Source organism: Diabrotica virgifera, chromosome 5, assembly GCF_917563875.1.
Source record: "Diabrotica virgifera virgifera chromosome 5, PGI_DIABVI_V3a".
Classification (NCBI taxonomy): domain Eukaryota; kingdom Metazoa; phylum Arthropoda; class Insecta; order Coleoptera; family Chrysomelidae; genus Diabrotica; species Diabrotica virgifera.
The window spans coordinates 32,629,310-32,654,723 of NC_065447.1; the positions used below are offsets into that span (position 1 = coordinate 32,629,310).

At 32.0% G+C, this 25,414-nt stretch overlaps 1 protein-coding gene across 4 annotated transcripts in view; it reads right to left on the reverse strand.

The window, feature by feature from the left end:
- LOC126884982 (transient receptor potential channel pyrexia-like) overlaps positions 1–25,414 on the reverse strand; it is a 242,069-nt gene that overhangs the window by 150,318 nt on the left and 66,337 nt on the right. For all 4 annotated transcript variants that reach the window (XM_050651366.1, XM_050651367.1, XM_050651365.1 and 1 more), the window contains 3 exons: positions 23,235–23,357; positions 11,856–12,155; positions 759–872 (listed from right to left, as the gene is read on the reverse strand). In XM_050651366.1, coding sequence (XP_050507323.1) covers positions 759–872; positions 11,856–12,155; positions 23,235–23,357 — 537 coding nt within the window. The remainder of the gene's footprint in view (positions 1–758; positions 873–11,855; positions 12,156–23,234; positions 23,358–25,414) is intronic.

The window sequence follows — 25,414 nt, forward strand, 5'->3', positions numbered from 1 at the left end:
TTCGTGATCGAGAGAGTGCACCAAAATTTGGGGAATAAGTAGATCATGACATTACTAAGTAAAATCTCCAGGGGCGGAACGCTACGTGGGGGACAAATGTTGTGCATAGTCAAAAAAAAATAATAAAACCGCGAATTCAACCCCTTATAACTACCTCCCTCCACGTCTATGGTCTCCGGCTCTGAGGATTTTACTTAGTTATGTCATGACCTACTTATTCCCAAATTTTGGTGCACTCTCTCAACCACGAACGTCGCAAAAAACCCTTAACTTTTTTATATTCACCCCTACCTCCACCCCCTTGTCGGCCACGAAGCGTTCCACCCCTGGAGAGTTTACTTAGTTACGTCATGACCTACTTATTTCCAAAATTTGGTGCACTATCTCGATCACGATCGTCACAAAAAAAAAATAATAAAAACCGCGATTTTGACCCCTTATAACTACCCTTGTCCCCCACTCTCGTTTTCAGGACATTGGGGAAAGTCATGTACTTAACTAATTCAACCTATCCCCGTACAGTTTTTCCATATTATTTATCACGCACAAAATCCGCTTCTATCTCTCCGACTAGTATTGAAATGAATAATATTGATTGGCTAAAAAGAAATTTTTAAAGTCAGTTAAGCAGTATAAATTCTCCCTGTGTTTCTATTTAGGATGAACCTCGTTTACCCACATCATACGCTTCTAATACACTTCCGCATCTTTCTTGTTTTAAGTTTGTAACAAATAAAATACGAGCCATGATTTTTTACCAATAAGCGGATGTTGTAAAACTTCTATTTTTTCTTCCTCTGAGGCTGCTACAAGCATGTTGGAGATTACTTCCATTTGTCTTCCGCACTTTTTGGGAGCCAGAACACTGAAATCTGGAAAAAAGATAAAGTGCTTGAAATTAAACAACGCTGCAATTGTCACTTTTTGCGATTTAAGTGATTACTTTAAAAAGTCTCGAAGAATTTTTTGAGTTATGAAGACGGAACTGTCGTAAGAATTTTATGAAATTTAAAGTGATGGTGAATAATGTTAGTTCTGATTCCGAGTTATAATTCATTTGGACGAGCAGACGTTAGAGATATAAGTTCTAAGACAAATCGGTTTATACATGAATTCCAGTTTTTTCTTTTGAAGTATTTATAATTTCAAATATAAATGACGACAATACATAAGTCCTATATTTGGAATGTTTTAGTAAAGTACCTAGTTGAATTTATGGATTTAATTTTGATAGACAATAATAATAATATATTAAGTAACCCTCTTAAAATAAAAAACATCTTTTTCCAGCAAATACTTTTATTTTATTCGACAGGTTTTCTAATAATACATTTCAAGAGGCTGTGCAAAATAGGTGTTTGTTTTGTCAATTATCTCTTCTTTTGAGGTGAATTTTTTATTTATGTGCCATTTGCCATCTCTTTAGATTTTTGATCACGAAAAAATCGCAGGAGGCCAAATCAGGAAATTAAGCTGGATGGAAAAGCAATGTTTCGAAGAAACAACACTTTTTTCTTCTGCATATGAGGCTGCTAATCACTAAGTTTCTGCTTGAGTTTATGAAATAATGCACAAGAGTATTGGTTATTGATAGTTTTATCATTTTTTATCCCAGGATATTCTTCCTTGGGTACCATCTTCGCAACGGAGGTTGGAAATCATCATGGCTATTCTGACCTTAGATGCTACTGCTCTGAATAGTTCGATTGATTTACATCCGTACCATTCCCTCAAGTTACGCATCCATGAGATTCTTCTCCTTCCTATACTTTTCTTGTCCTGGATTTTCCCTTGTATAATAATTAATTGAAGTATGTTGTATCTCTCATTACGCATAACATGCCCCCCGTATTGCAGCTTTCGTGTCTTGATGGTATCCAATAGTTTCATTATTTTTTTGACTCTTCTCATGACCGTTATTTGTTAAATGCTCGGTCCATGATATCTTCAGGATTCCTCTATAAACCCACAGTTAAAATTCTTCCAACTTTTTAGTAGTCGATGTGTTAAGTGTCCATGCTTCTACCCCGTAAAGCAGAGTGGAAAAAATATAACCCCTTGCCAGCCTATCTCTCTAGTCTAATTCCAGTCCTCTTGCACAAACTACCTTTCTCATTTTATTGAAATTTGTTCGTGCTTTCTCTATTCAAACTTTGATTTCTTTGGAGTACTCGTTTATGTGATTAATTTTGTGCCAAGATAGTTGTACTTTTAATCTTGTTCTAAAGTACGGAATCTTGTATCTTGCATCTCAAGACAGGCAATTAAAAGTATGCCTTTACAATTCCAAATTATTGTTATAGTGATCTTTTCGACCTATTATTCAACTCTTGACCCCTTTAGGGCATTTTTTCGGCTACATTCTAATGACGTGAGATCATTTTGTTCTCTGGTGGTAGTAGGGGTACCAGGTTTCATCAACGGTTACTAACTTTACTTCAGTAAAACCAAGAAATCTGTAGTTTTATCTGCTACGTATTTCTGCCCTTGGTACCATTATAAATAATATTCCTCTAATCTATCTATATCTCAAAGTTTTCGTCATAAGACCTGACCATCATTCATTTATGTAGATTTTGTGTATTTCATATGTCACTATGTCTTTAACCTTCACTATTTCTCTGTATTCTCCTTTTTTACTTATTCCAATTACATTGCTTTACATTTTTCTGGGTCGGTATATATTTCTCCGTCCCGTTGGTTATTTATCTCGAGCGATTCTCATCATTTTCCGTTCTTACATTACACTAATGTTTTATTAAATTTTTGTTTATGTTTAGCCTCCATCCTATAGCCTCCATCCTTTAATATCGTCCATCCCAAATGTTTATTTCCCTATCTAGAAGAGCCTTCCCAACTGCAATCTTTTGGTCTTGGTTGTTTCTGGTGTAGTTTCTGCGGTGTATGGCATTATAGACTTTATAGCAGCTTTGTATATAGGAAAACAGTGAGAGAACCATGTCGAAATATGAAAGTTTTTGGCTAGTTAGATAGAGATAGATAGTTTTCAGATAGAGGCTTACCTCATCTAGTCTCTTTATGACTAGATCAGATTCTTCTGTTGTTGTCTGAAATTAGTTATGGAGGAATTGAATAAAATTAGCACAAAAAACTACGTTAAATAATTTTCAGTCATATTAACATAAAATTTCACATTCACATTTGTAGAATTTTTACGGCTGATACGATATTATTCACAAGCAAAATAGCATACGACTAAAAGCTTTTACAGCTCGAGCTAGAAGACTAGAAGTCTTTTAACATTACCCACCTCAGAATATAGTACAGAAATACTTTAAGACTACTTTAAAGTGACACAGGAGATAAAAGTTTAATTGGCAATAAAGAGGTATTTGTGACGGTAACAGTCAACGTGAAAGAAGACATAAAATTTATTTGCCACTAAATTTACCTTCTTTATTACAGATTTTTTCTTGAAACTTAAAATTATATCTTTACTACATCAAGTAATAAACTTAAACTATGATTTTAGACATGTTTTATTGTAATAACTTAACAATTTCTTATAATTTTATAATTCAAAAGTTGAACCAAAAACAAAAACTGATGAATGAGCCTCAAGTATGACAAACATGAAATCATTGGGTTTGGGGGGGGGGGATAGTACTTTTTTACGTTTTTCGTCAATATGCTAATCCGCTTAGGTTTAGCAATATTGATGAAAATTGGTGAACAATATTCTATACAAAAATATTCTACATTAAATTTGAAACGCAGAAAAGGTCCTGTGCATAATTGTTCTAAAATCAACGGTTCCGGATTTACAGAGGGTGTAAAGTGTAAAGTGGTGGTTTTCCATATTTTTTATATTGTTTAGACAAATTATAATATTATTACTGAACAAACTAATTCGGCCGGTGGTATGTTCCTGATAAGTACTTGAAAGAACGTCAACCTCACCAAGAGGCTTCTACTTACAGGCCTAGGCCATATAAATCTCTGGTACGGAGAAACCCAATCTTAACTAGACAATGTCGCATGAATATCTTTCCAGCAGTAAAATTTCGTTTCAAATTTTTGTATAGAATATTGTTCACGCTAAACCGCTTAGAGGTTTAGAAATATTGACGAAAACGTAAAAAACTCCTAATTGACTGACTTCTACCCCACCTCCCCCCAACCCGACGCTCCAAGTGGTGTAACTTTTTACTGAACAATATGTGGACCATATAGAGCAATTTGGTGTTGAAAGATAACTTTCACTTTGGATGTCTGGGTTTGGGTCTAGTTATATTATATATTATATACCATAGGGGAGTGCAATTAGAACGAAAATATGCATTGTTTCGGAAAAATGCAAACAAGCTTATATTTTTCTAAAACTTCTTTTTTTAGTTTACATACATGTTAAAGTAAAAAGTTATACTCGCAGATTAGGCCGATAATTGTTAATTAATTGTTTAAACAATAACAATTGTTTTGTATAAATAATTTTAGAAATATCGTTAAATTCATCATTTTACTTTGATCAATTATGTTTCTATTTAGTTTTTGATTATGCTGAATCCGAATATGGCATTGCAATTTGAAAATTCTTATACAGAAGCTTTTATACAGTATGTCTGCGTAGCTAGGAACCACATGGAAAACTTTTTTATTAAGTATCAATTTTACGAAGAAAAATTATTCTTCGTAAAATGCTCTGGACAGTTAAAAATCTAAAACTCAACCATCAGATATCAAATTTTATGAATTTTATACGAGTTATGTCAAAAATATGAATTTCGTTAAAGAGTTAAGTACATTTATATTCCAGAATATCAAAAAATGCTATTATGAAAAGTTGTTTTAAATTAAAAACTATGTTTAAATATAAAATTACATCATTCTAATCGAAAAAAATTTTTCAATTTTTTCTAAAATTACGGATACTTGTAATCATTTTATTACAATTATGATAACTATTTTATTATCAGGTTTACAAAAAAAGTTAATATTCATAAAATGCTCTCCCTGGTCAAAAACCTAAGATACAACCATCAGATGTCAAACTTTTTTAATTTTATACGAGGTATGTAAAAAATATGAATTTTTCTTAAGAGTTAAGTGCCTTTATTATTCACGGTATTTTAATTAGAAGGATGTAAATGAACACTAAAACAAATTTTTTAATTCCAAACAACTTTTCTTAATAACAATTTTCGATGTTGTGAAATATAACGGTACTTTACTCTTGAGTGAAATTCATATTTTTGGCATACCTCGTATAAAATTAATTAAATTTGATATTTGGTGATTGCATCTTAGATAATATACGAAGCAGAGTATTTTATAAGGAATAACTTTTTTTCGTAAAACTGATAATAAAAAAGTTATCAATAGGTTCCAAGTTACGCAGACATACTGTATAAAAGCTAAAAAAAATTTTTTGCCGAACATTTATTGTTTTTAAAGCTTAATATTAAATGTATTTTAGGTAAGTTTTACAGAAAAAAGTTTTGATCACTTTGTAAAAACATTTTTTTAGCTGGTAATTTTCGGTTTTTGTATTACATTTTTGTTATCTTACTTAGTTTTCTTAAAAATGAATAGTCTATTTCATCTCTATAGTAAAATAATTCAGTGCATTTTAAAGACTACATCCCAGGCTTTAACAAAGCACTTATAAAACTGTAATAAATCGGTTCAAACTTGAGTAATACCGTCTTAAAATGGTGTTAATTCTATAAAACAACGAAGATTTCAAAAATTACATTTTTTGAGACGTCATATCATTTTTTCGAATCAAATTTTTGAAATCTTTTTTAAATTAAACATCATTTAGTAAGATGCTTGAAAGTTAAGCTGTGCAAAATTGAGGGATTTATAAGAAAAATTGTATTAGTTACACATTTTTAAATCATTTTTAAACAAAATCCATGTAAGGCTTATTTTCCGCCCTCACCGTACTTGTGCCCATACATTTTATTTCTTTTTATTACAACCATAAGATAGACTAATTATTCTTCTTTCATGTACAATATGTAAAATTTCATTTCATCCATTGGTTAAAGAATTACATTAAAATAACTCAGCCGTGCACTTCGCCGTACCCTAGTTTACAGTGCGCCAATGTTTGTGACAAGGGTGACTTGAGCGTTATAAATAAAAAATTATAGAAGATAGAGATTTAATTTTATAAAATTCTTTTTCTAAGGTTTTTTTTTTGTAAAATTTTCTGAATTTTTCAATGGTCAAGTTAGTTCTTTTCTAAAGTTTATATTTTCGGAGTTATTTAAAAAAACATTTAATTTCGTAGTTCATTTGTTTAATAAAAAATGAAGCACCCAATTCTCGAGTAGAACTTTTTGATATGTTGTTTATTAAAAACAAATGTCTTAATGAAATTACAAAAAGTTCTATCTTGTTTGATTTTTTCCGAAGTGAAAATCTATATGCACTACCCTACATACTATAATATAGGTGGTTCTATTTTCACAGGTATTGGGGCTGATTCTCCCTCTCATCAAAAAGTAAATTTCGTATGTGTCCTGACTCTAAAGACGTAAAAATTTAATTACGGCATTTTCAATTACGAATTCCAATAGCATAGGCCTATATATTAATCTATTAAACGTGTTTCCATCTATTCTCTAAACGAATAGTTTCAAATTAAACCGGCAACCGGTTGTAATTCTTAATCGGCAATAATTTAATCAGAATTCGACCCGTTTTCATGATGATATCGTGATTTAGGGTTATGTGCTATAGGATTATAGTTATATGTATAGCGAATAATCTAATTTGATTGAAGTCACGGTCACCGAAACCTTAATTTTCCACAGTAATTAGGATCAGGATCAAAACAAATTTGCCTCTATGCCGCGGGGAATATCTTCTTTATTATGTTTGTGACCGTGTCACGGGTGCTGCCCTGCCTGAAGGTTGCTGTAAATTATTTATACACCTATATAGTGAAATATAATAAAATTATGTTTCAGGGTGGACAGGTAGTTTAAAAAGCAGAAAGTTTTCAATGTGACGTTTAAAAAATAAACTATCATTAAAATTTTACCTGTAGTGCAGAAAATGTAGGTACTAATAACTCAAGGATGTGTGCACAGTCGCATAATTAGTCTACGTTACAAAATAGCTGATAAACCTTCTTCTTCTTGCAGTACCGTCTCCTATAGGAGGTTGGCTACCATCACAGCAATCTCAACTTTGTTGGCGGCAGCTCTGAACAATTGTATTGAACTGCACCCGTACCACGCCCTTAAATTTCGCAACCAGGAAATCCTTCTACGTCCCACATTTCTTTTTTCCGAGATTTTTCCTTGGATTATGAACCTTAGCAGGGAGTACTTTTTGACTTCACATTACTTCCCCATCTTCCCCATTGTTTTTATGACTTCACATTACTTCCCCATCTTCAGCAAAATATCTTGATTTGTCACTCTATTTCAATGTTTTTGGTGTTTATCTTTTTCAGTGTCCAGGCTTCCACGCCGTACAACAGTAGGGAGAAAAGATAGCACCTTAACATTTTCGTTCTTAATTTCAAATTTATGTCCCGGCAGCATAGGAACTTTTTCATTTTGATAAATGATTGTCTCGCTATTTCTATATGCCCCTTAATTTCTCTCGTCTGGTCATTAGTATCAGTGAACCAAACCCCTTAATATTTGTAGGACGTAACTCTTTCCACTTGCTTATTATTTATGGTTAAATTCACATTGGAGTATATCTTCTTCGTTACAATCATAAATTTAGTCTTTTTGATGTTCAATTTTAGACCATACTTGTTGGTAGGAGTGTTTTTGTTTTCTAGCAAATACTGTAAAGGACATCGCACACATCTTATGGAAAATATAATGTCACTCAAATTCAATAAAATTTATACGAATAGATGCGTTTTAAATTAACGGTCAAATCTTATCATTGCGCCAACTCTATATTTTCAATAATAAGAGCAGAAATTGATATAAATAAATCTGAAATCAAATGGGTACGTACATAAGTTAGAGAGAGAAAAAATATTTTAAAATACCCAAATTGTCGGTACTCCATAAATCAGCGGATTAGTTTCACTAATCCGCTTAGACCCAGCGGGGTTTAAGCTCTTGTGAATAGCACCCAGAGCAATAGTAATTGTAACTGACACTTTTACTGACTCAAAAAATGCGATTTCGATAAACTTTAATTGCAATTTGCGCCGTAATTAATCATAATTAAGAGTTGGCGCAATGATAAGATTTGACCGTTAATTTAAAACGAATCTATTCGTATAAATTTTATTATATTTATTTTCCATAAAATTATATTTTCCATAAGATGTGTGCGATGTCCTTTGCTAGATTATCTGTTACTATTAGCGTGTCATCAGCGTATCAGATATTGTTGATTAACTCTCCGTTAATGTCCATACCAATGTTTTGATCTAGGAGCGCTTCTTGGCATATTGTTTCACTATATATATTGAATAGTAGTGAAGAAAACACACAACCCTGGCGCACACCTCGATTAATCTCAATTTCTTCGGTTAACTCATTATCAACTTTGATTTTTGCTGTTTGTTCCCAGTACAACCTGGATATGATGTTAATGATTAATGATGATGTTAGGATTTCATACATTTTTTTGTGTCTGACTTTATCGAAGGCCTTCTCAAAATCTATGAAACCTACATAGAGGTCTTGGTTTACATCAAAACATCTCTGCATTAATACACTCAGACCAATCAAAGCTTCCCGTGTTCCCAGTCCACTTCTTAATCCAAACTGTGTGGCACTTATATATTCTTCTAATTTATTAAATATTATTTTGTGGATTATTTTTAAAAATACTTTCAATACGTGGCTCATCAGTGCTATAGTCCTGTGATCTGAGCACTCTCTGGCGTTATTCGTCTTCGGGATTGTGACAAAAGTAGAGAAGAGCCAGTTCTTTGATATAGTGTTTGTTTTATAAATTGTGTTAAAGAGGTTCACCATTATTTTAAGTGTGTCATCGTCTATAAATTTCATCAATTCTACAAGAATTTCATCTGGTCCTGCAGCTTTACCCCCTTTAGTGTCCCTTATAGCATATTCTACCTCGCTTCTTAGGATTTTAGGCACTGAAATTTCTATTTCTGGTCTTTCGTCTGCAAACAGTTCTTCAATGTATTCTTTCCATCTCTTCAGTTTTTCATTTCAATCTGTAATTATTTTACCTTTTTTGTCTTTCACGATGGATGCTTGTTTCACTATTTTACCTGTTATTTTTTTGATCTTCTTATGGATGTCAAAGCTATCGTACTTTTTTTCCTATCCTTTTATTTCCCTGCAGTTTTCCAGAACCCACTTCTCTTTGGCTTCTATAATTTTTCTCTTAATTTCTCGGCTCATTTCTTTTTATTTTGTCTTGTTAGTTTTGTTTGTTCGCCTTTCCTCAATGAGGTACAAAATTTCGTTTGTCATCCATTCCTTTTTATTAATTTTGCTTGGAGCTAAAGATCCTTCACGAGCTGTCATAAGGGCCTTAAGCAGATAAAGCAACAACACTTAAAATTCACAATATCTAATAACGCCATCTTATAGCCGCGACACACACACTACAGAAACTATACTTGAGTATTCTATCTTTATGACACCAGAACTAATCTTCACTGAGAATATTAACATACTTACACAATCTAGAGAACAATTTAGGATCACTGATGGATCTAAAACTGCATATGGTACTGGATCAGAAGTTTTTGGCCAAACATGTAACTATAATAAATCTTACAGCCTAGGCGAACATACAACTGTATTTCAGGCCGAAGTTTTTGCTTTGGTGGCCTGCATTGATGAAGACTGTAAAGTTAAGAGAGTCAACATTTACACATATAGCCAAGCAAGGAACCCACTCACGAAATAAAAACTAGTGATAAACTGCAAAGATCTCCTTAACAGCCTGACAAAAGACAATAAAGTTTGTGCTCTAAGGCAGGAATTCACTGGTCAACTGAGGTTTGATCCAGAAGGTGTCCTAAAACTACCAACAAGAAAACTGTTGGCCTCGTTGAGGCCAACAGAGCTTATTATAGTTTATGGAAAACAGAGTATGGTCGAGTCTCGCCTGATCTTAGAAGAAGAAGAGAAGAAGCTAGTAATAGTTTGCATACATATCTACATATGTATAAAAATATATTTGTTGTAAAAAATAACAAAAGCAGCGATTTTATATACATGTATCAAGAGACATAATATGTTAATTAATTAAGAAAAACCTCAAGTTATTTATACCTCAAATTTGTAATATCGAATAAAGAGCCAATAAACGTCACACTATATATTACATTACATATTATTATCTCCGGGATTCTCTTCGACAACTGAACTCCAAGTGTTGCTGGCGTATGCATTCCCACGTTTTCTCTTCCCAGCTTCTCCATCTTCTGCATCAATTTCCTGCATATTTTGCGGAACTTCACCGGTTTGGACTCTTACTTCTTATTTGGGAGAAGTTTGAATCCATACTTCGCCTTGTCAAACCACGTTTCATCTTCATGGGCCAACATCATGATTCTCATAACGATCAGGCCACCATCGTTATCCATCGTGTCCATGGCTTTGTTGTCCTCGTCATTCTTGGTGAAAACACTGCCACATCTGCTGTTATTTTAAAGATGTTCCCCTTTTTCACTACAGTTCTCGTGAAGACCTCCTCCGGCCAATCCTTATTTTTAAGAATTCCATTGTCTCCTCTTACTCGAATATTGCAATCTTGACCACGATAGGGTCCACCCTCCGTTTAATGCTTTCTAGGTTGGTTCTCTAGGACCACTTGAACGTCCATTGTCAAAGTCTTCTTAACATTCAAGGATTACATGTTGGTTTGCACACCTCTGGATGCCTTGTACATAGACTTCCTTAGAACCTCTTCTTTCTTCTTGTTTTCGTCCACTTCCTCGGAATAATCGAACAACCGATTTCCAAAGAATGTCGACCTCCCTCTTTATGACTAGCCCTGTATTTGGCACCACGAATAGGAGTTTCTCAAATGCCGTTACCCCTTGCTGGAGGCACTCCAACTTTAATCTGGCATTGTAACTTGTGTCTGTTCCTCTTTCTTTGAACTGGTTGTTTCTATTCTCTTGTTTGATCTTCTTTTTCTTGATTTGTGCTTTTGCCATTCATCGTTAGGGCTGCTTTTCCCTCCGCCTTGCTGTCTCTTCCTACGGGAAAAGGCAGAAGGGAGAGCAGCACGAACGAAAGAGAAAACAAAAGAAGGGGAGAAAAAGATAGGCATGAAACTCGGAGAAGAGAAGCTGGAGGAGAGAAGGGGAAAAAAGGAAAAAATTGGAGTTAGAATAAGCGCCAGCGAAAGAAATGCGAAAAATGGACAACCAATATATTCAAGGTTTATCCACGATCAACCACCGCATGTGAAACTGGCATATGTGATGTTAATCGTTAAGCGAGTAAAACAGTGACTTTGTATAACCAGATATTTTCTCTATAACTTAATATACCTCTCTAATCCCCCTTTAATCAACACCTTAATACAGTCTACATAACTTTGAAATTTTACTAATTTACATACAGTGATGAGCGCTCTAATTTTTTTTATTTAATGGCATAGACATTTTAGTCATTCAACCAGTTGAAATAAAGAATATACAACCCTATCCCTAATACAAAATTAAACAGAAACAATATAGTAATACAATATAGTGGCAGTTGCCAAACTCGTCCGATACGTCTAAAGATGGGAAACAGTAAGTAGAATGTAAATTGATTGGTTTTTATCGCTAAATCTCCCACCTCCACTAGTTTCATTCCTTTTTATCTCACAACTTAATGTGTTTTCCATCTTTTGCCTTATTCTGCCGGTTATTAGAGCGCTCATTATTGTATATGTAGGTACAGTGCATGCCTTTAACTCACCTATGTTATAACTAAACTTAAATTGTTCCAATTGCTTCATATATATCTTATCGTCAAGTATTTCCGTAATAAATATTTCAGGATTAACGATCTGCTGGAAAATGATGTCGGCCACGCTATCGTTATCCTCGTCGGTGGCCGCCAAGTCTCCTCCTTGTTCTATGAGCATCCTTAGGCAGTTTTTGTGGCTTGACTGGGCGGCAAGATGGAGAGCCGTCCTGCCCTTATCGTCAGGTCTGTTAATAATTTCTGGAGTGCAACGTTTATCATTGAGAATTAGCTCAAGGGTCTTAGTGCCGCCTAGAAAAACACAGCGAACATAATTCTACAATTTATCAAAAAGTTGGGAATGGTAGTAAACGACATTTAAAAAAAAACTTTGTGTTTATAATAAAGAATATAATAGGGTATCATACAGAAGTAAAAACTTCATTTGTATAATGGTGTAAAAAAGTTTTATTAAAAAACATTAAAAGTCATCCAAAAGGATTTGCAAAATATTTTCAATCTGGATCAGATCATCGTCAGTGCGTTCTGCTTAGTACATGAAACTAGCAACTTTTTGAAACAGATTACATCGATTATTTCATTCATAGGAGATTCTGACCAATAGAAAGCTACAGAAATCTGAATTAAATCGATAATTTTTGATAATTGCCCGTCGTTAAGTATATTACGTCAGATGCCCTTCGTTGCTACGAAAAAATACATTCAGTGACATTAATGACAATTAATGTTTTAAAAATTATAAAAGTAATGACTTTCAATCGTCAAATATTTATAAAAACTTTGTGTTTAATTGTACTAATTTGTACTTACATAAAAAAAATTACAATAAAATTTTGGTTTTGAACAGTTTTATTCATGAAATAATCGCAACAAATTGCACTCGAACTCTAAAATTAATATAGAATTTTTGCCCTCGTGACACTTTAACCTAATTTCACTCGCCTTTGGCTCGTGAAATTAAACCTGTCAAAGTGTCACTCGGGAAAAATTCAATAATTTTGGAGCTCTTGTGCAATTACTACTGATAATTATGGTTTACATAATAGTTGTATGATATTTTTAGCGACTCCAAATCGATGTTAAAAGATTAAATGTGTTATGAGTGATCAAAGGGCAACATGGTTCCCTGCTCGATAGGAACTTGTGGTTCTTGCCAGTTCAATGGACACAGACCAACAGTTCCATTGAACTGGCAAGAACCACAAGTTCCTCTCGAGCAGGGAACCATGTTGCCTGTGAGCACTCCTAACACATTTAATCTTTTAACATCGACTTGGAGTCGCTATAAATATCATACAACTATTATGCAAACCATAATTATCGATGTAATCTATTTCAAAAAGTGTCTAGTTTCATGTGCTAAGCAGAACGCACTGACGATGATCTGATCCAGATTGAAAACGTTTTGCAAATCCTTTTGGATGACTTTCAATGTTTTTTAATAAAACTTTTTTATACCATTATACAAACGAAGTTTTTACTTCTGTATCATTTTTTAATTATGGTATACAGCCAGGTACTGGGATTTTCCCATTGATTTTAATATATAGGGTATTTTTTATAGTCATATAGACCAATATATCGGTAAAAAATCATTGTAGTTCAGGGTAATAAGGTTTTTTCCATGACACTTGAACAGCCAGGGTACTGAAGCATTTTTTCGACAGGTAATACCTATAAGAGCAAATTGTAACTATTTCCTGCGTAGGATCTGGCGGCCATTTTCATTTATAAACAATTAAGTATCAAAAAATGGTATTTTTCATTTTTTTCAAATCAATGGGAAACAGGGAAACTTATGTTTTTTTTAGTACAAATATCTTCGAGATTAGGGAAAAAGCTTTAAAATGACTTATTACAAAGTTTGACATCCTCACTTATTGTTAATATAATTGCGAAAAAAGTCAGAATTGCAAAAAAAAATATTCTCTCAATAACTGTTGTAAAAACTAGTGTACAGCTCTAAAACGTTTGTCAAATAAGGGATCTTTCGTGATTAATAGGTGATAAAAATTTCAAAGCAATTCATTCAATTGTTTAAATTTTATTCAAATTGTTTTTCCCAGAGAGCATTTTTTTTCAATAACATAAGTCAGAAAAAAATGACTTTAGAACCATTTCACAGGTGTCAAATGAAAGAGCATGAGCTATGTTTTCAAATTGGTTTAAAAAAGTGAATAAAAAATGCATTTATTAGTAATAAATAATTATGCAAAATTATCGTAAATCTTTCCTTATAAACTTTTTATTTTGTTATACAAAATACAGGGTGTTTCATTGGGAAACGGAAATACTTTAATGGTGAATAATAGAGGTCACCGAGTCGGTTCTAGATATAGTACATGTTTTGCCCTATCGACTTTTATAACCGAGCTACAGGGTGTTTTATCGATTTTGCCTATTTCTTTCCTAAGCCATAACTTTAGAACCACCCTGTATATTCTTTTGATATTTGGTGCACATATGTCTTATTCAAAACCCAAAAGACCGACATACTAACCATAAGAAAAATCCAGGTCCGGATTAACAAAAAATTATAAAGTAATTGTGACCTTAAAAAACACCCTGTATATTGAAATTTTGAAAATCTGTTTGCATGTTTGAAAAGAGCACAAAAAAGTAAGTTTATTGGTTCGCTTTAATTTTTCGGCCAGACAATTTTAGGACTTTAATTTTTAAATTATATTGAATTTTTTAAGAACTTTGACATTAAAAAGCAGATATTATTAACTTTTAGTTATAAATTATTAAGGTTAATGAATAAATACTCATTTTAAAAATAATCAGTATTTATTTACCACATTGGAACGACCCAATTACTAATGACAAGAAAAATCCAGGTCCGGATTAAGAAAAAAATACAAAGTAATTGTGACCTTAAACCAACACCCTGTATATTGAAATTTTAGAAATTTGTCTACACGTTTTAAAAGAGCATGAAAAACTGTGATTATCTAAAGGCTTATTTTAATTTTTTCGCCGTTGATTTAATTACAACAATTTGAAATTATATGGAAATTTTAAAGAACTCTGAGATTAAAAACCAGGTATTGTTAACTTTTAATAATAATGTAATGTTAATGAATCAATACTTATTTTAAAAATACTTCTTTACTACGCTGGCTTCATATATTCTCTGGATTTGTAGCTATATGCACATCATTAAAAATTAGAATTGCGAGAATTGTGATATTTTAATGATTTGGTAAAGAATTAAAAAAACTGCTATATCTAATAAAAAAAAATTTGTTACAGTTCAACAATTTAACATAAATTAAAAATATTTGAACTATAACAGTTGCTCAAAATGTCCGCCATTTTATTCGATGCATCTCCTTGCTCGTTTTAAAATATTTCGAATCGATTTTCTAAGTACATTGGGATTGTTCTTCATTTTTCTGGTAGCTTCTTGTGACCTTGACAGAATTAATCACTATGATTTCAAAATTGCCGTAATTAAATTATCTGCGCAAAAATTTGACATGGTCCTTTTAACGCAGTTTATTATGCTCTTTTAAAATACACAAACAAATTTTCAAAATTTCAATATACAGGGTGTTGTTTTAAGGTCACAATTACTTTATATTTTTCTTAATCCTGACCTGGATTTTTCTTGTCATTAGTAATTGGGTCGTTCCAATGTGGTTAATAAGTATTGATTATTTTTAAAATTATTATTTATTCATTAACTTTAATAATTTATAACTAAAAGTTAATAATATCTGCTTTGTAATGTCAAAGTTCCTAAAAAATTCAATATAATTTCAAAATTAAAGTCATAAAATTGTTTGGCCGAAAAATTGAAGTGAACCATTAAACTTACTTTTTTGTGCTCTTTTCAAATATGCAAAAAGATTTTCAAAATTTCAATATACAGGGTGTTGTTTTAAGGTCACAATTACTTTATAATTTTTTGTTAATCCGGACCTGGATTTTTCTTATGGTTAGTATGTCGATCGTTTTGGCTTTGAATGAGACATATGTGTACCAAATATCAAAAAATATACAGGGTGGTTCTAAAGTTATGGCTTAGGAAAGAAATGGGCAAAATCGATAAAACACCCTGTAACTCGGTTATAAAAGTCGATAGGGAAAGAAATGTACTATATATAGAACCGGTTCGGTGACCTCTATTCACCATTAAAGTATTTCCGTTTCCCAATGAAACACCCTGTATAAGGAATTATATATATTTATTAAAATTTTGTATCAATTATGATATAAATAATATTACTCGGTAGTTGTACACTTAAAAGAGGGTAAAAAAGTTAATTTAAAAAAAAAAAAGTTACTCAAAAAGTTTATAAAGAAAAATTGACGATACTTTGCATAATTATTTATTACTAATAAATGCATTTTTTATTCACTTTTTTAAACCATATTGAAAATGTAGCTCATGCCCTTTAGTTTGATACCTGTGGAATGGTCCTAACGTCATTTTTTCCTGACTTACGTTATTGCAAAAAAATGTTCTCTGGGAAAAACAATTTGAATAAAATTTAAACAATTAAATGAATCGCTTTGAAATTTTTATCACCCATTAAGGACCAAAGAAACCTTATTTGACAAAGGTTTCAGAGCTGTAAACTAATTTTTTCAACAGTTATTGCGAAAAAAAATTTTTTGCAATTTTGACTTTTTTCGCAATTATATTAACAATAAGTGAGTATATCAAACTTTGCAATACATCATTTCAAAGCACTTTCCATAATATCGAAGATATTTGTACTAAAAAAATCATAATTTATTTATATCACTGCTTTCCGTTGATTTGAAAAAAAAAGGAAAATGCCATTTTTTGACAGTTAATTGTTTATAAATCAAAATGGCCGCTAGATCCTACGCAGGAAATGGTTACAGTTTGTTTCTATATGTATTACCTGTCGAAAAAACGCTTCAGTACCTTGGCTGCTGAAGTGTCACGAACAGGGTATAATTTTGTCTATTGGTTTCACCAAAAAATCTTTTACAGATTTTGAAGATTCTTAAAGGTATTTTAGGGGGGTACCCAAGTAGCACCGAACGGGTTTATTTAGTCGTTTAAGGATGCTTTAAAATTATAGAATAAAACTAAAATTAAATCCAATTGGTTTTTAAGTAAACATTAAGGTTGCAATAAAACCGCTTTCATCATAAAAGGGCCCACACTAAAAGAGGTCAATAAAACCAAAAATAAAAACCTTTTTAAAACTTTGTTTTCTTAAGGAACTGGTTTTAAAGCTGCTGTGAAAGTACTTTTAAAACCATGTTAAACGACACTTTAAGTGCAGGCAGTTTTATAGCAAACTTAAAAAGGTTTCTTAAATGGAGGCTTTTAAAGACAATTTACCATATTAAATGATTCTGTAAACCCATATACTCCATATAGGCCAACAAATTTTTACATTTTTTATGATAGGTAGATACGTATTTGTAATCATAAAATAATAAAAATACTTGGTTATTTTGGACTGTCAAGGTGGAAAACCACTCGAGCACCCAACTTTATTGATAATTTTAACCAAAATAGGTCTAAATAACTCACGCGCCCTAAGATTTCTGACTTTTGGCGATTAAAAAATAATAATAATAAAACAATTTAAATCCGAATAATAATAATTTGAAAGAAAAATAATTTTATCTACAATTTTAATGTTTTAATTTTAACATTAATCGAATTTATGTCTTTAAGTCGCTTATTTATAATTTTTATGTAAGCCTTATATTGTAATCTACCATGACTTTCACCATCTCCAGAAAGCAATATGGCCGAAAACCTAATACAACTATTTAGTCTATCGACACAGAATTGTTAAGATCAAATTGTTTTATTTTATACCTTTCCAAGAGCATATACCGCGGACTGGGACGTTTCGCCGTCGCCGTTTCGCCGTCGCCATTTCGCCGTCGCCGTTTCGCCGTCGAGCCATTTCGCCGTCGGCCGTTGCGCCGTCGAGCCAGTTCGCCGTCGGCCGTTTCGTCGTCGCCATCCCGGCATTGGTTAAGTTTACAAGAACGTGATAACACACTAACTTTTTTTATACTAAATGTCAGTTTAAATAAAATGCTGATGTTGCTAGTAAAACCACGTAAAACCAAGTTATATTTTCGTATTCAACTATACATTGTTTTCGTCTGAAAAATAAAATATTTATAGTATTAAAAATATTTAAAAAGGTACATTTCATAATTATGGGCAAGTCCTCTAAGATATTCTAAAATATCTCCATCGGCATTGAAGTTTCGGACTAATCTTCTTAATATTGAGAAAAGGGATTTCAATTTCAATTGTTTTTACCGTATCAAAAATAAAAAACTTCATTATGCAAAAGTGATAGTATATAATCGTTCGGAAACCATTCAAAACTTATATATAAGTAATGATCATCCCGAAATTATAAGTACGAATGCTAACAACGAAATGGCGACGGCGAAATGGCGACGGCGAAATGGCTCGACGGCGAAACGGCGACGGCGAAATGGCTCGACGGCGAAACGGCGACGGCGAAATGGCGACGGCGAAACGGCGACGGCGAAATGTCGACCCCATATACCTTACATAAAAAAAGGTTGCCTTGGAGTTAAATGCCACTCGGTTTTAATGTGAATCTAACCTTAAAATCGAGGCATCATAGTGCTGTGTGCGTTGTTATTCTTTAGTATACTAACTGTACTTCCACATTTTACAACACTATTTCGCTTTAAAACAAATGGCCGACCATTTTGGACATGAAAGAAGAGGGGATGAGTTTAGTTTTATTGTTTCTAACAAGAAGCATAGTTTAGTCCTTACGATAACCAAATTGATTCAGTTAAGAGCGTTTGGTTTTAATATAGGCTAATAATTCCTTTTAAGAAAGCAACTCTAAAGAAAACAAAAAAAATAGTTTTAAGGCATATGATTTACTGACATAATAGTCTTGAGATCAAGTAGTTTTAATAATAGGTTTTATTAGTCATATTAGGAGAATCTCTAAAATTGCAATAAAATTAAAAGGTCACAAACTAGAATCTAATAAAACCAAATAGTCCGGAAGTTCTTCATAAAACTGATTAGTTTTAAAATTAACTGAGAATAAACCATTTTAAAACTAAAATAAGACAAATTATCTATTAAGATTAATTAGTCTTATTTGATACTCTTATTAGATACTTTAAAACTAGTGACAAATGCTTAACAGTTTTAAAGTTCTGGCAGTATATCTACAACGTAACTTTAAAACCATTATCTTTTTATTTACCACAATAAAACCTTTATAAAACTTAAATAAAACTAAAATGTCTTTTTAAAATGTTTTTATTGTGCTACTTGGGTAGTTTGTAACAATTATTTGAATACGTACAGCTGATTTTGCTTTGTTTTTTTTTTTCAACAGTCTTAAAAGTAAAAAGAATATATTTTCTATCAAACGTTTCTTATACGTTTTAGAGGAATTTCAATCAGACCTACCAAATACCTAGGTTGTAACTTATCAATTGTCAGGGATAATCAAACTGCCGAATTACAAAGAAGGATCACCTTAGCATGGGCCGCATATGGAGCTCTATCAGACATCTTCAAGAGCAACTTTCCAAATTATTTAAAAAAGAAGACTTTCGACCAATGTGTGCTTCCAGTCAGACTTACGGCTCCGAAACATTATCATTAACCCAGGCCACACCAACTAAACTTAGAGTTGCCCAAAGAAGAATGGAACGGTCACTACTTGGACTGACTCTCAGAGATAGATGTCATAGAGCGAGTAGCATGGCTGCTGAAGTGGAATTGGGCGAGACATGTAGCCAGAATGAATGACGGGAGGTGGACCCAAAAAATTACAGTGTGGAGACCAAGAGCAGACAGAAGAAGTAGAGATAGACCACCTACACGATGGACAGACGACGTCAGAAGGGTTGCTGGGAATTGGTTACAGGAAGCCCAAGATCGACAAAACTGGAAGAAATTAGGGGAGGCCTATGTTCAACTTTGGATGCAGAAGGTCATATGATGATGATGATGAAGTTATCAATTTGTTTATTCCGGAGACCGATTATTTAAAACACTGTACTTGACCCAACAGTAACTCTGGAGGTATTTTGTAAATGAACTGCAATCGATTCTTTGAGGCTTCGTTTTTCAGGTGTACATTTAATACTGCTGCATAAGCCTCTAAAATAAATCTAGAAAATGAAACCGTCGGTCTACCAGAACACCTATTATAGTTCTAGAGATAACATTTAGGTACATATTTTATGCCTCTGATGCCACCATTAGATGGATTTATAAAATGACCATTCCAGAAGTCGTTAATGAGATGTATGACGGTTATAGTAGGTTTGTCCAGCAACGTGTTAACATGTTAACACTTCATAAATAGTTAAAATTTTAGCAATATAGATCTACAAGTAATGAGGTATTTATATTTTTTTAATGATTTTGAAAGGAATTTAAAAAGCTCATGTAATATTATTTAAAATTTTGATTGCATCCTCCTCCTCTACTATCTCTCCTTCTTGGTAAGGATATCGCGTCATGTAATTTGTTTAACTATTTATGTCCAATTATCTCCCTCCTGCGCGTGTTGTTTTGCTTCGGAGAATGAGTAACCAGTCATGTCCTTTATTTGGTCCAACCATCCTGCTGGATATCTTGGTCTAGATCTTTTGCCCTCTACGGTGCATTTAGCTATCATTGGTTCCATGTCTTCTATTCAAGTTCAAGTATTAAATTATCTGTGCGATGTACTCTCCAAGGTATTGAGACTGTCCAATATTCTGCGGTTAACTAATATTTTAAATGCTATTATACATTTTGAGTCGGTTTCTTTTGTGTTCCTTGATTCTGAAGCATACGTAGCAATAGAAAATATTAATAGCCTAATAAAATAAAAAAGTCAATATGTAAATTCGTACAGGTTCAAACAAACTTTATATCAAAGTTTAGGTGGGTAAAAAAGATATTCATTTTTGCAAAAAAATTACTTTTTTAACTGCTGAGGTCATTCAATTACCAACGAAGGTCTATAGGATTTTTTCTGCAAAGTTGAAGAGTAAATATTTCTCATAAGACTTGCTAAATTAAATTTGACCCCCTATTTATTTAAATAATTATATATAAAACTTTAAAAACAAATTTGCAAAACATTATTTTTAGCGTTTTAAATAAGCATTATAAAATATCTTATTTTACAGACTAAGTTGCGCTATGCTACCAGTATCAAGCAAAAAAAAATTGGTCGAAAAAATTTAATAGTTTTTGAGATATTGAATTTGTTTTTTAAATGTTACCATATTTTCAATTTCAAAAACGCGGTTGTTGCCAAAGAAATATTCACCTCTTTAAGATCTCAATATTTTTATTTTTCTGTATATCTTCGACAAATGTATTGATAACTTCAAATTTCAGTTAAACTCCCCCCTAAAATGGCATTTGAAAATTATTAAAATTTGTTTATAATTTGTTTTCTTAATAACGTCGCGGGGATTAAGTATTTTGAAATGCCGTTTCGAGTATTGGGTTCCTGGGATTTTTTTACTAATTAACAAAATTTTTTGTCGCTTTTTCTTCTTCTTTTTCTTCTTGGAGTTATATTACTACGGGCCCTTTTAGGGTTAATTTTATTAAGAATGTCGAATCTCTGAGTTGTAGATTCTAGACCTATAAATATTAAGATTTAACTAAAATCTTTTAAATAAAATATGGCTACTTACTGAGTTACAGGGTGTTTTATTTAAAAATTTAAAAAATTTTGTTACCAAGTACTCTAAAACTATTTGACGTATCCTTATCATACTTGGCAGAAAGTGTGGCTATTATACACTCTATTAAATTGTGATTAATAAACGTTTCTAGCTAGTGCCAGAGACGTACGACAGGGGATAGTGAATGATTGACCCTTCCCAAATTCTACGCCACTGAGTGAATTACTATTGTAGCGAAATTTTTCGATTCTCCAATACTTTGTATGTAAATGACTTTATTGGTATTGATAAAGTCATCAGTTTGAGAGATATTGGAAGCTTAAAATGAATGAATGAATGAATCAAAATAACTATGCCGTTTCATTTTTAACGTCCAATATCTCGAAAACTAATGACTTAATCATTACCAGTAAAGAGTATATTGTTTACATAGAAAGTGTTGGAGAATGGAGAAATATCGCTAAAATAGTAATTCCCTCAGTGGCGTAGAATTTGGGAAGGGTCAACCATTAACTGGCCCCTGTCGTACACCTCTGGTGGTAGCTATAAACTTTTATTTATCACAATTTAGTAGACTGTATAGTACCCACACTTTCTGTAAAGTATGATAACGATACGTCAAATAGTTTGAAAGTACTTGATGAAAATAATTTTTAAATTTTTAAATAACACACCCTGTAACTCAGTAGGTTGCCACATTTTATTTAAGTAATTTTAGACCAATCTTGATATTATTAGGTCTAGAATCTACAACTTAGAGATTTGACATTCTTAATGAAACTTAACCCAAAAAGGGCCCGTAGTAATACAATGCCAAGAAAAAAAAAAGAATAGGAAAAAAAGACAAAAAATTTGTTAATTAGTGAAAAATTCCCAGGAACCGAATTATCGAAACGGCATTTTAAAATATTTAATCACCGCGACGTTATTAAAACAAAAATTATAAACAAATTTGAATTATTTTCAAATGCAATTTTAGGGGGCAGTTTGACTGAAATTTAAATTTATCAATACATTTATAGAAAATATACGTAAAAATAAAAATAATAAGATTTAACACAGGTGAATATTTCTTTGGCAACAACCGCGTTTTTGCAATTGAAAATATAGTAACATTTAATAAACAAATTCAATATCTCAAAAAATATTAAATATTTTTCGACCAATTTTTTTTGCTTAATACTGATAACATAGCACAACTTATCCTGTAAAATAAGATATCTTATAGTGCTTATTTAAAACGCTAAAAATAATTTTTTTCAAATTTATTTTTAAAGATTTATGTATAATTATTTAAATAAAGAGTGGGTCAAATTTAATTTAGTAAGACTTATGTGAAAGATTTACCCTTCAACTTTACAGAAAACAATCTTATAGACCTTCATTATTAATTGAATGACCTCAGCAGTTAAAAAAGTAATTTTTTTTGCAAAAATGACCACTCTTTAATTATTTAAACAATGATCCCCTTGTGTGATTTGGATACTTTCTTGAAAATATCTTTTGTACCCACCTAAACTTTGATATAAAATTTGTTTCAACCTGTACGAATTTACATTTTGATTTACATGTAGTGTAATTTTATTTTACTAGACTATAATGCTCGAACAAGGCGGCGCCCATACGAACATTTTATATTACAATTTAAAAAAAAAATAAGACATAATTAAATATTTCTTATCAAAAATAATATACCTTAATGTTTCTTACCCGATTCTCCCAAAAGGTGAAGCTCATTTTTATAGGAAGGTCTCAGCCAGGCACCAGCCTTGAGTAACATTTCCACAGACTTCTCTCTCTTATAAAATACTGCATTGTAAAGGGGCGTAAAACCTAAAAAAATATAATTCAAATAGAGGCATATTTATAATTTAACTTAACTATACCAAACTAATATTTAGAAATATTTTTACAAGCGAACCAGTTTTTCAAGTTTGCAAAGAGAAAATAATCCAAGGGGGATAAGTCTGGCGAATAGGGTGCATAAGGTAGCAATTCAATATACAGGGTGTAACAAAAATACAGGTCATAAATTAAATCACATATTCTGGGACCAAAAATAGTTTGAATGAACCTAACTTACCTTAGTACAAATATGCACATAAAAAAATTACAGCCCTTTGAAATTACAAAATGAAAATCGATTTTTTCGAAGATATCGAAAACTATTGGAGATCTTTTATTGAAAATGGACATGTGGCATTCTTATGGCAGGAACATCTTAAAGAAAAAATATAGTGAAATTTGTGCACCCCATAAAAATTTTATGGGGATTTTGTTCCCTTCAACCCCCCAAACTTTTGTGTACGTCTCAATTAAATTATAATTGTGGTACAATTAGTTACATTCAATATTATTAAAACTTTTTTGCCTCTTAGTAATTTTTCGGTAAGGCAGTTTTTATCGAGTTGAGGCTTATTTTTCAATATGTTTACACATAAAAAGTTTATGGGGGTTTTGTTCTTTTAAACCCCGCAAATATTTGTGTACGTTCCAATTAAAATATTACTGCGGTACCATTAGTTAAACACAGTGTTTTTAAAACTTTTTTGCCTCTTTATATTTTTTCGAAAAGACACCTTTTATCGAGATGTGGCTTCTTTTTTAATATGTTTCAAAATATCCCTAAAAATGTAAATCATAAATAAATGTTCATATTATTACCAAGTCTCCATAATCGTACTTAACCATATACAAATATGTGGTAGATTTGACAAATATTCGAAATATCTCGATAAAAACTGACTTTTCGAAAAAGTACCGAGAGGCAAAAAAGTTTTAAAAACATTCTGCTTAACTAATGGTACTACAATAATAATTTAATTGGAACGTACATAAAAGTTTGGGAGGTTTAAAGGAACAAAGCCCCCATAAAATTTTTGTTGGGTGTCCAAATTTCAATATAATTTCTTCTTAAGATGCTACCGCCATAAGAATACCACATGTCCATTTTCAATAAAAGATCTCCAATAGTTTTCGATATATTCGAAAAAATCGATTTTCATTTTGTAATTTCAAAGGGCTGTAACTTTATTTATGTGCACATTTGTACTAAGGTAAGTTAGGTTCAATCGAATTATTTTTGGTCCCAGAATATGTGATTAAATTTATGACCTGTATTTTTGTTACACCCTGTATAATTCATGAATTTTAGCCCGTATAATACCGAGTTGGTGAGCTGGATTCTTAATGAAACAATGCTTTCTTCTTTTATATAAGTTCTCAAACGTTGCATAAGTTTGCATGATACTTGCTTTTGATTTTCAATTTTCAAGATAAAAATTATCCCATGCGCAGCCCAAAAAATTGACACCTGAAAAAGTGATCGCCTTTTGGAGCCAGCTCCATCTCACGTCATAGTTTTTTCTCGACTGTAAGCAGCCGCGTCACCCATCTCGCACACAGCGTTCTCGCCCCAAATTTTCGGTTAATATACGATATACACTTATTAACTGTGTTAATAAATTTTTTACGGCCAATTTATGAAAAACACTATTGATGGAGCATATGTCCATATGGGTCACAGAGCAAAAACAATTTTTTTTTCAACCCCGCCATTTTTTTCAATATATTTTTTTGCTACAGGGGTTACATTAAGAAATCGCTTTTGGTGTCCATGCATGGGTAAAAAGAACGTGCACAAAATGATATATAAAGCATTGTAATAAAGGATATGGTATGTGAAGGATTCCAAGGAAATCACTTCCTTTATTAATTCTCCTTTTTTGGAGTGGTTCAGGAAAAAAATGGGGGTGTATTATAGAAATTTGTAAATAACACGAGTACATGGATAATTGCTGAAAGATTTTTTACTCTAGCATAGGCGCTTCAGGTGGTATAAAAAGGGGTTTTTTAAAATGTATCACCCTGTAATTAAAAAAATTGCAATT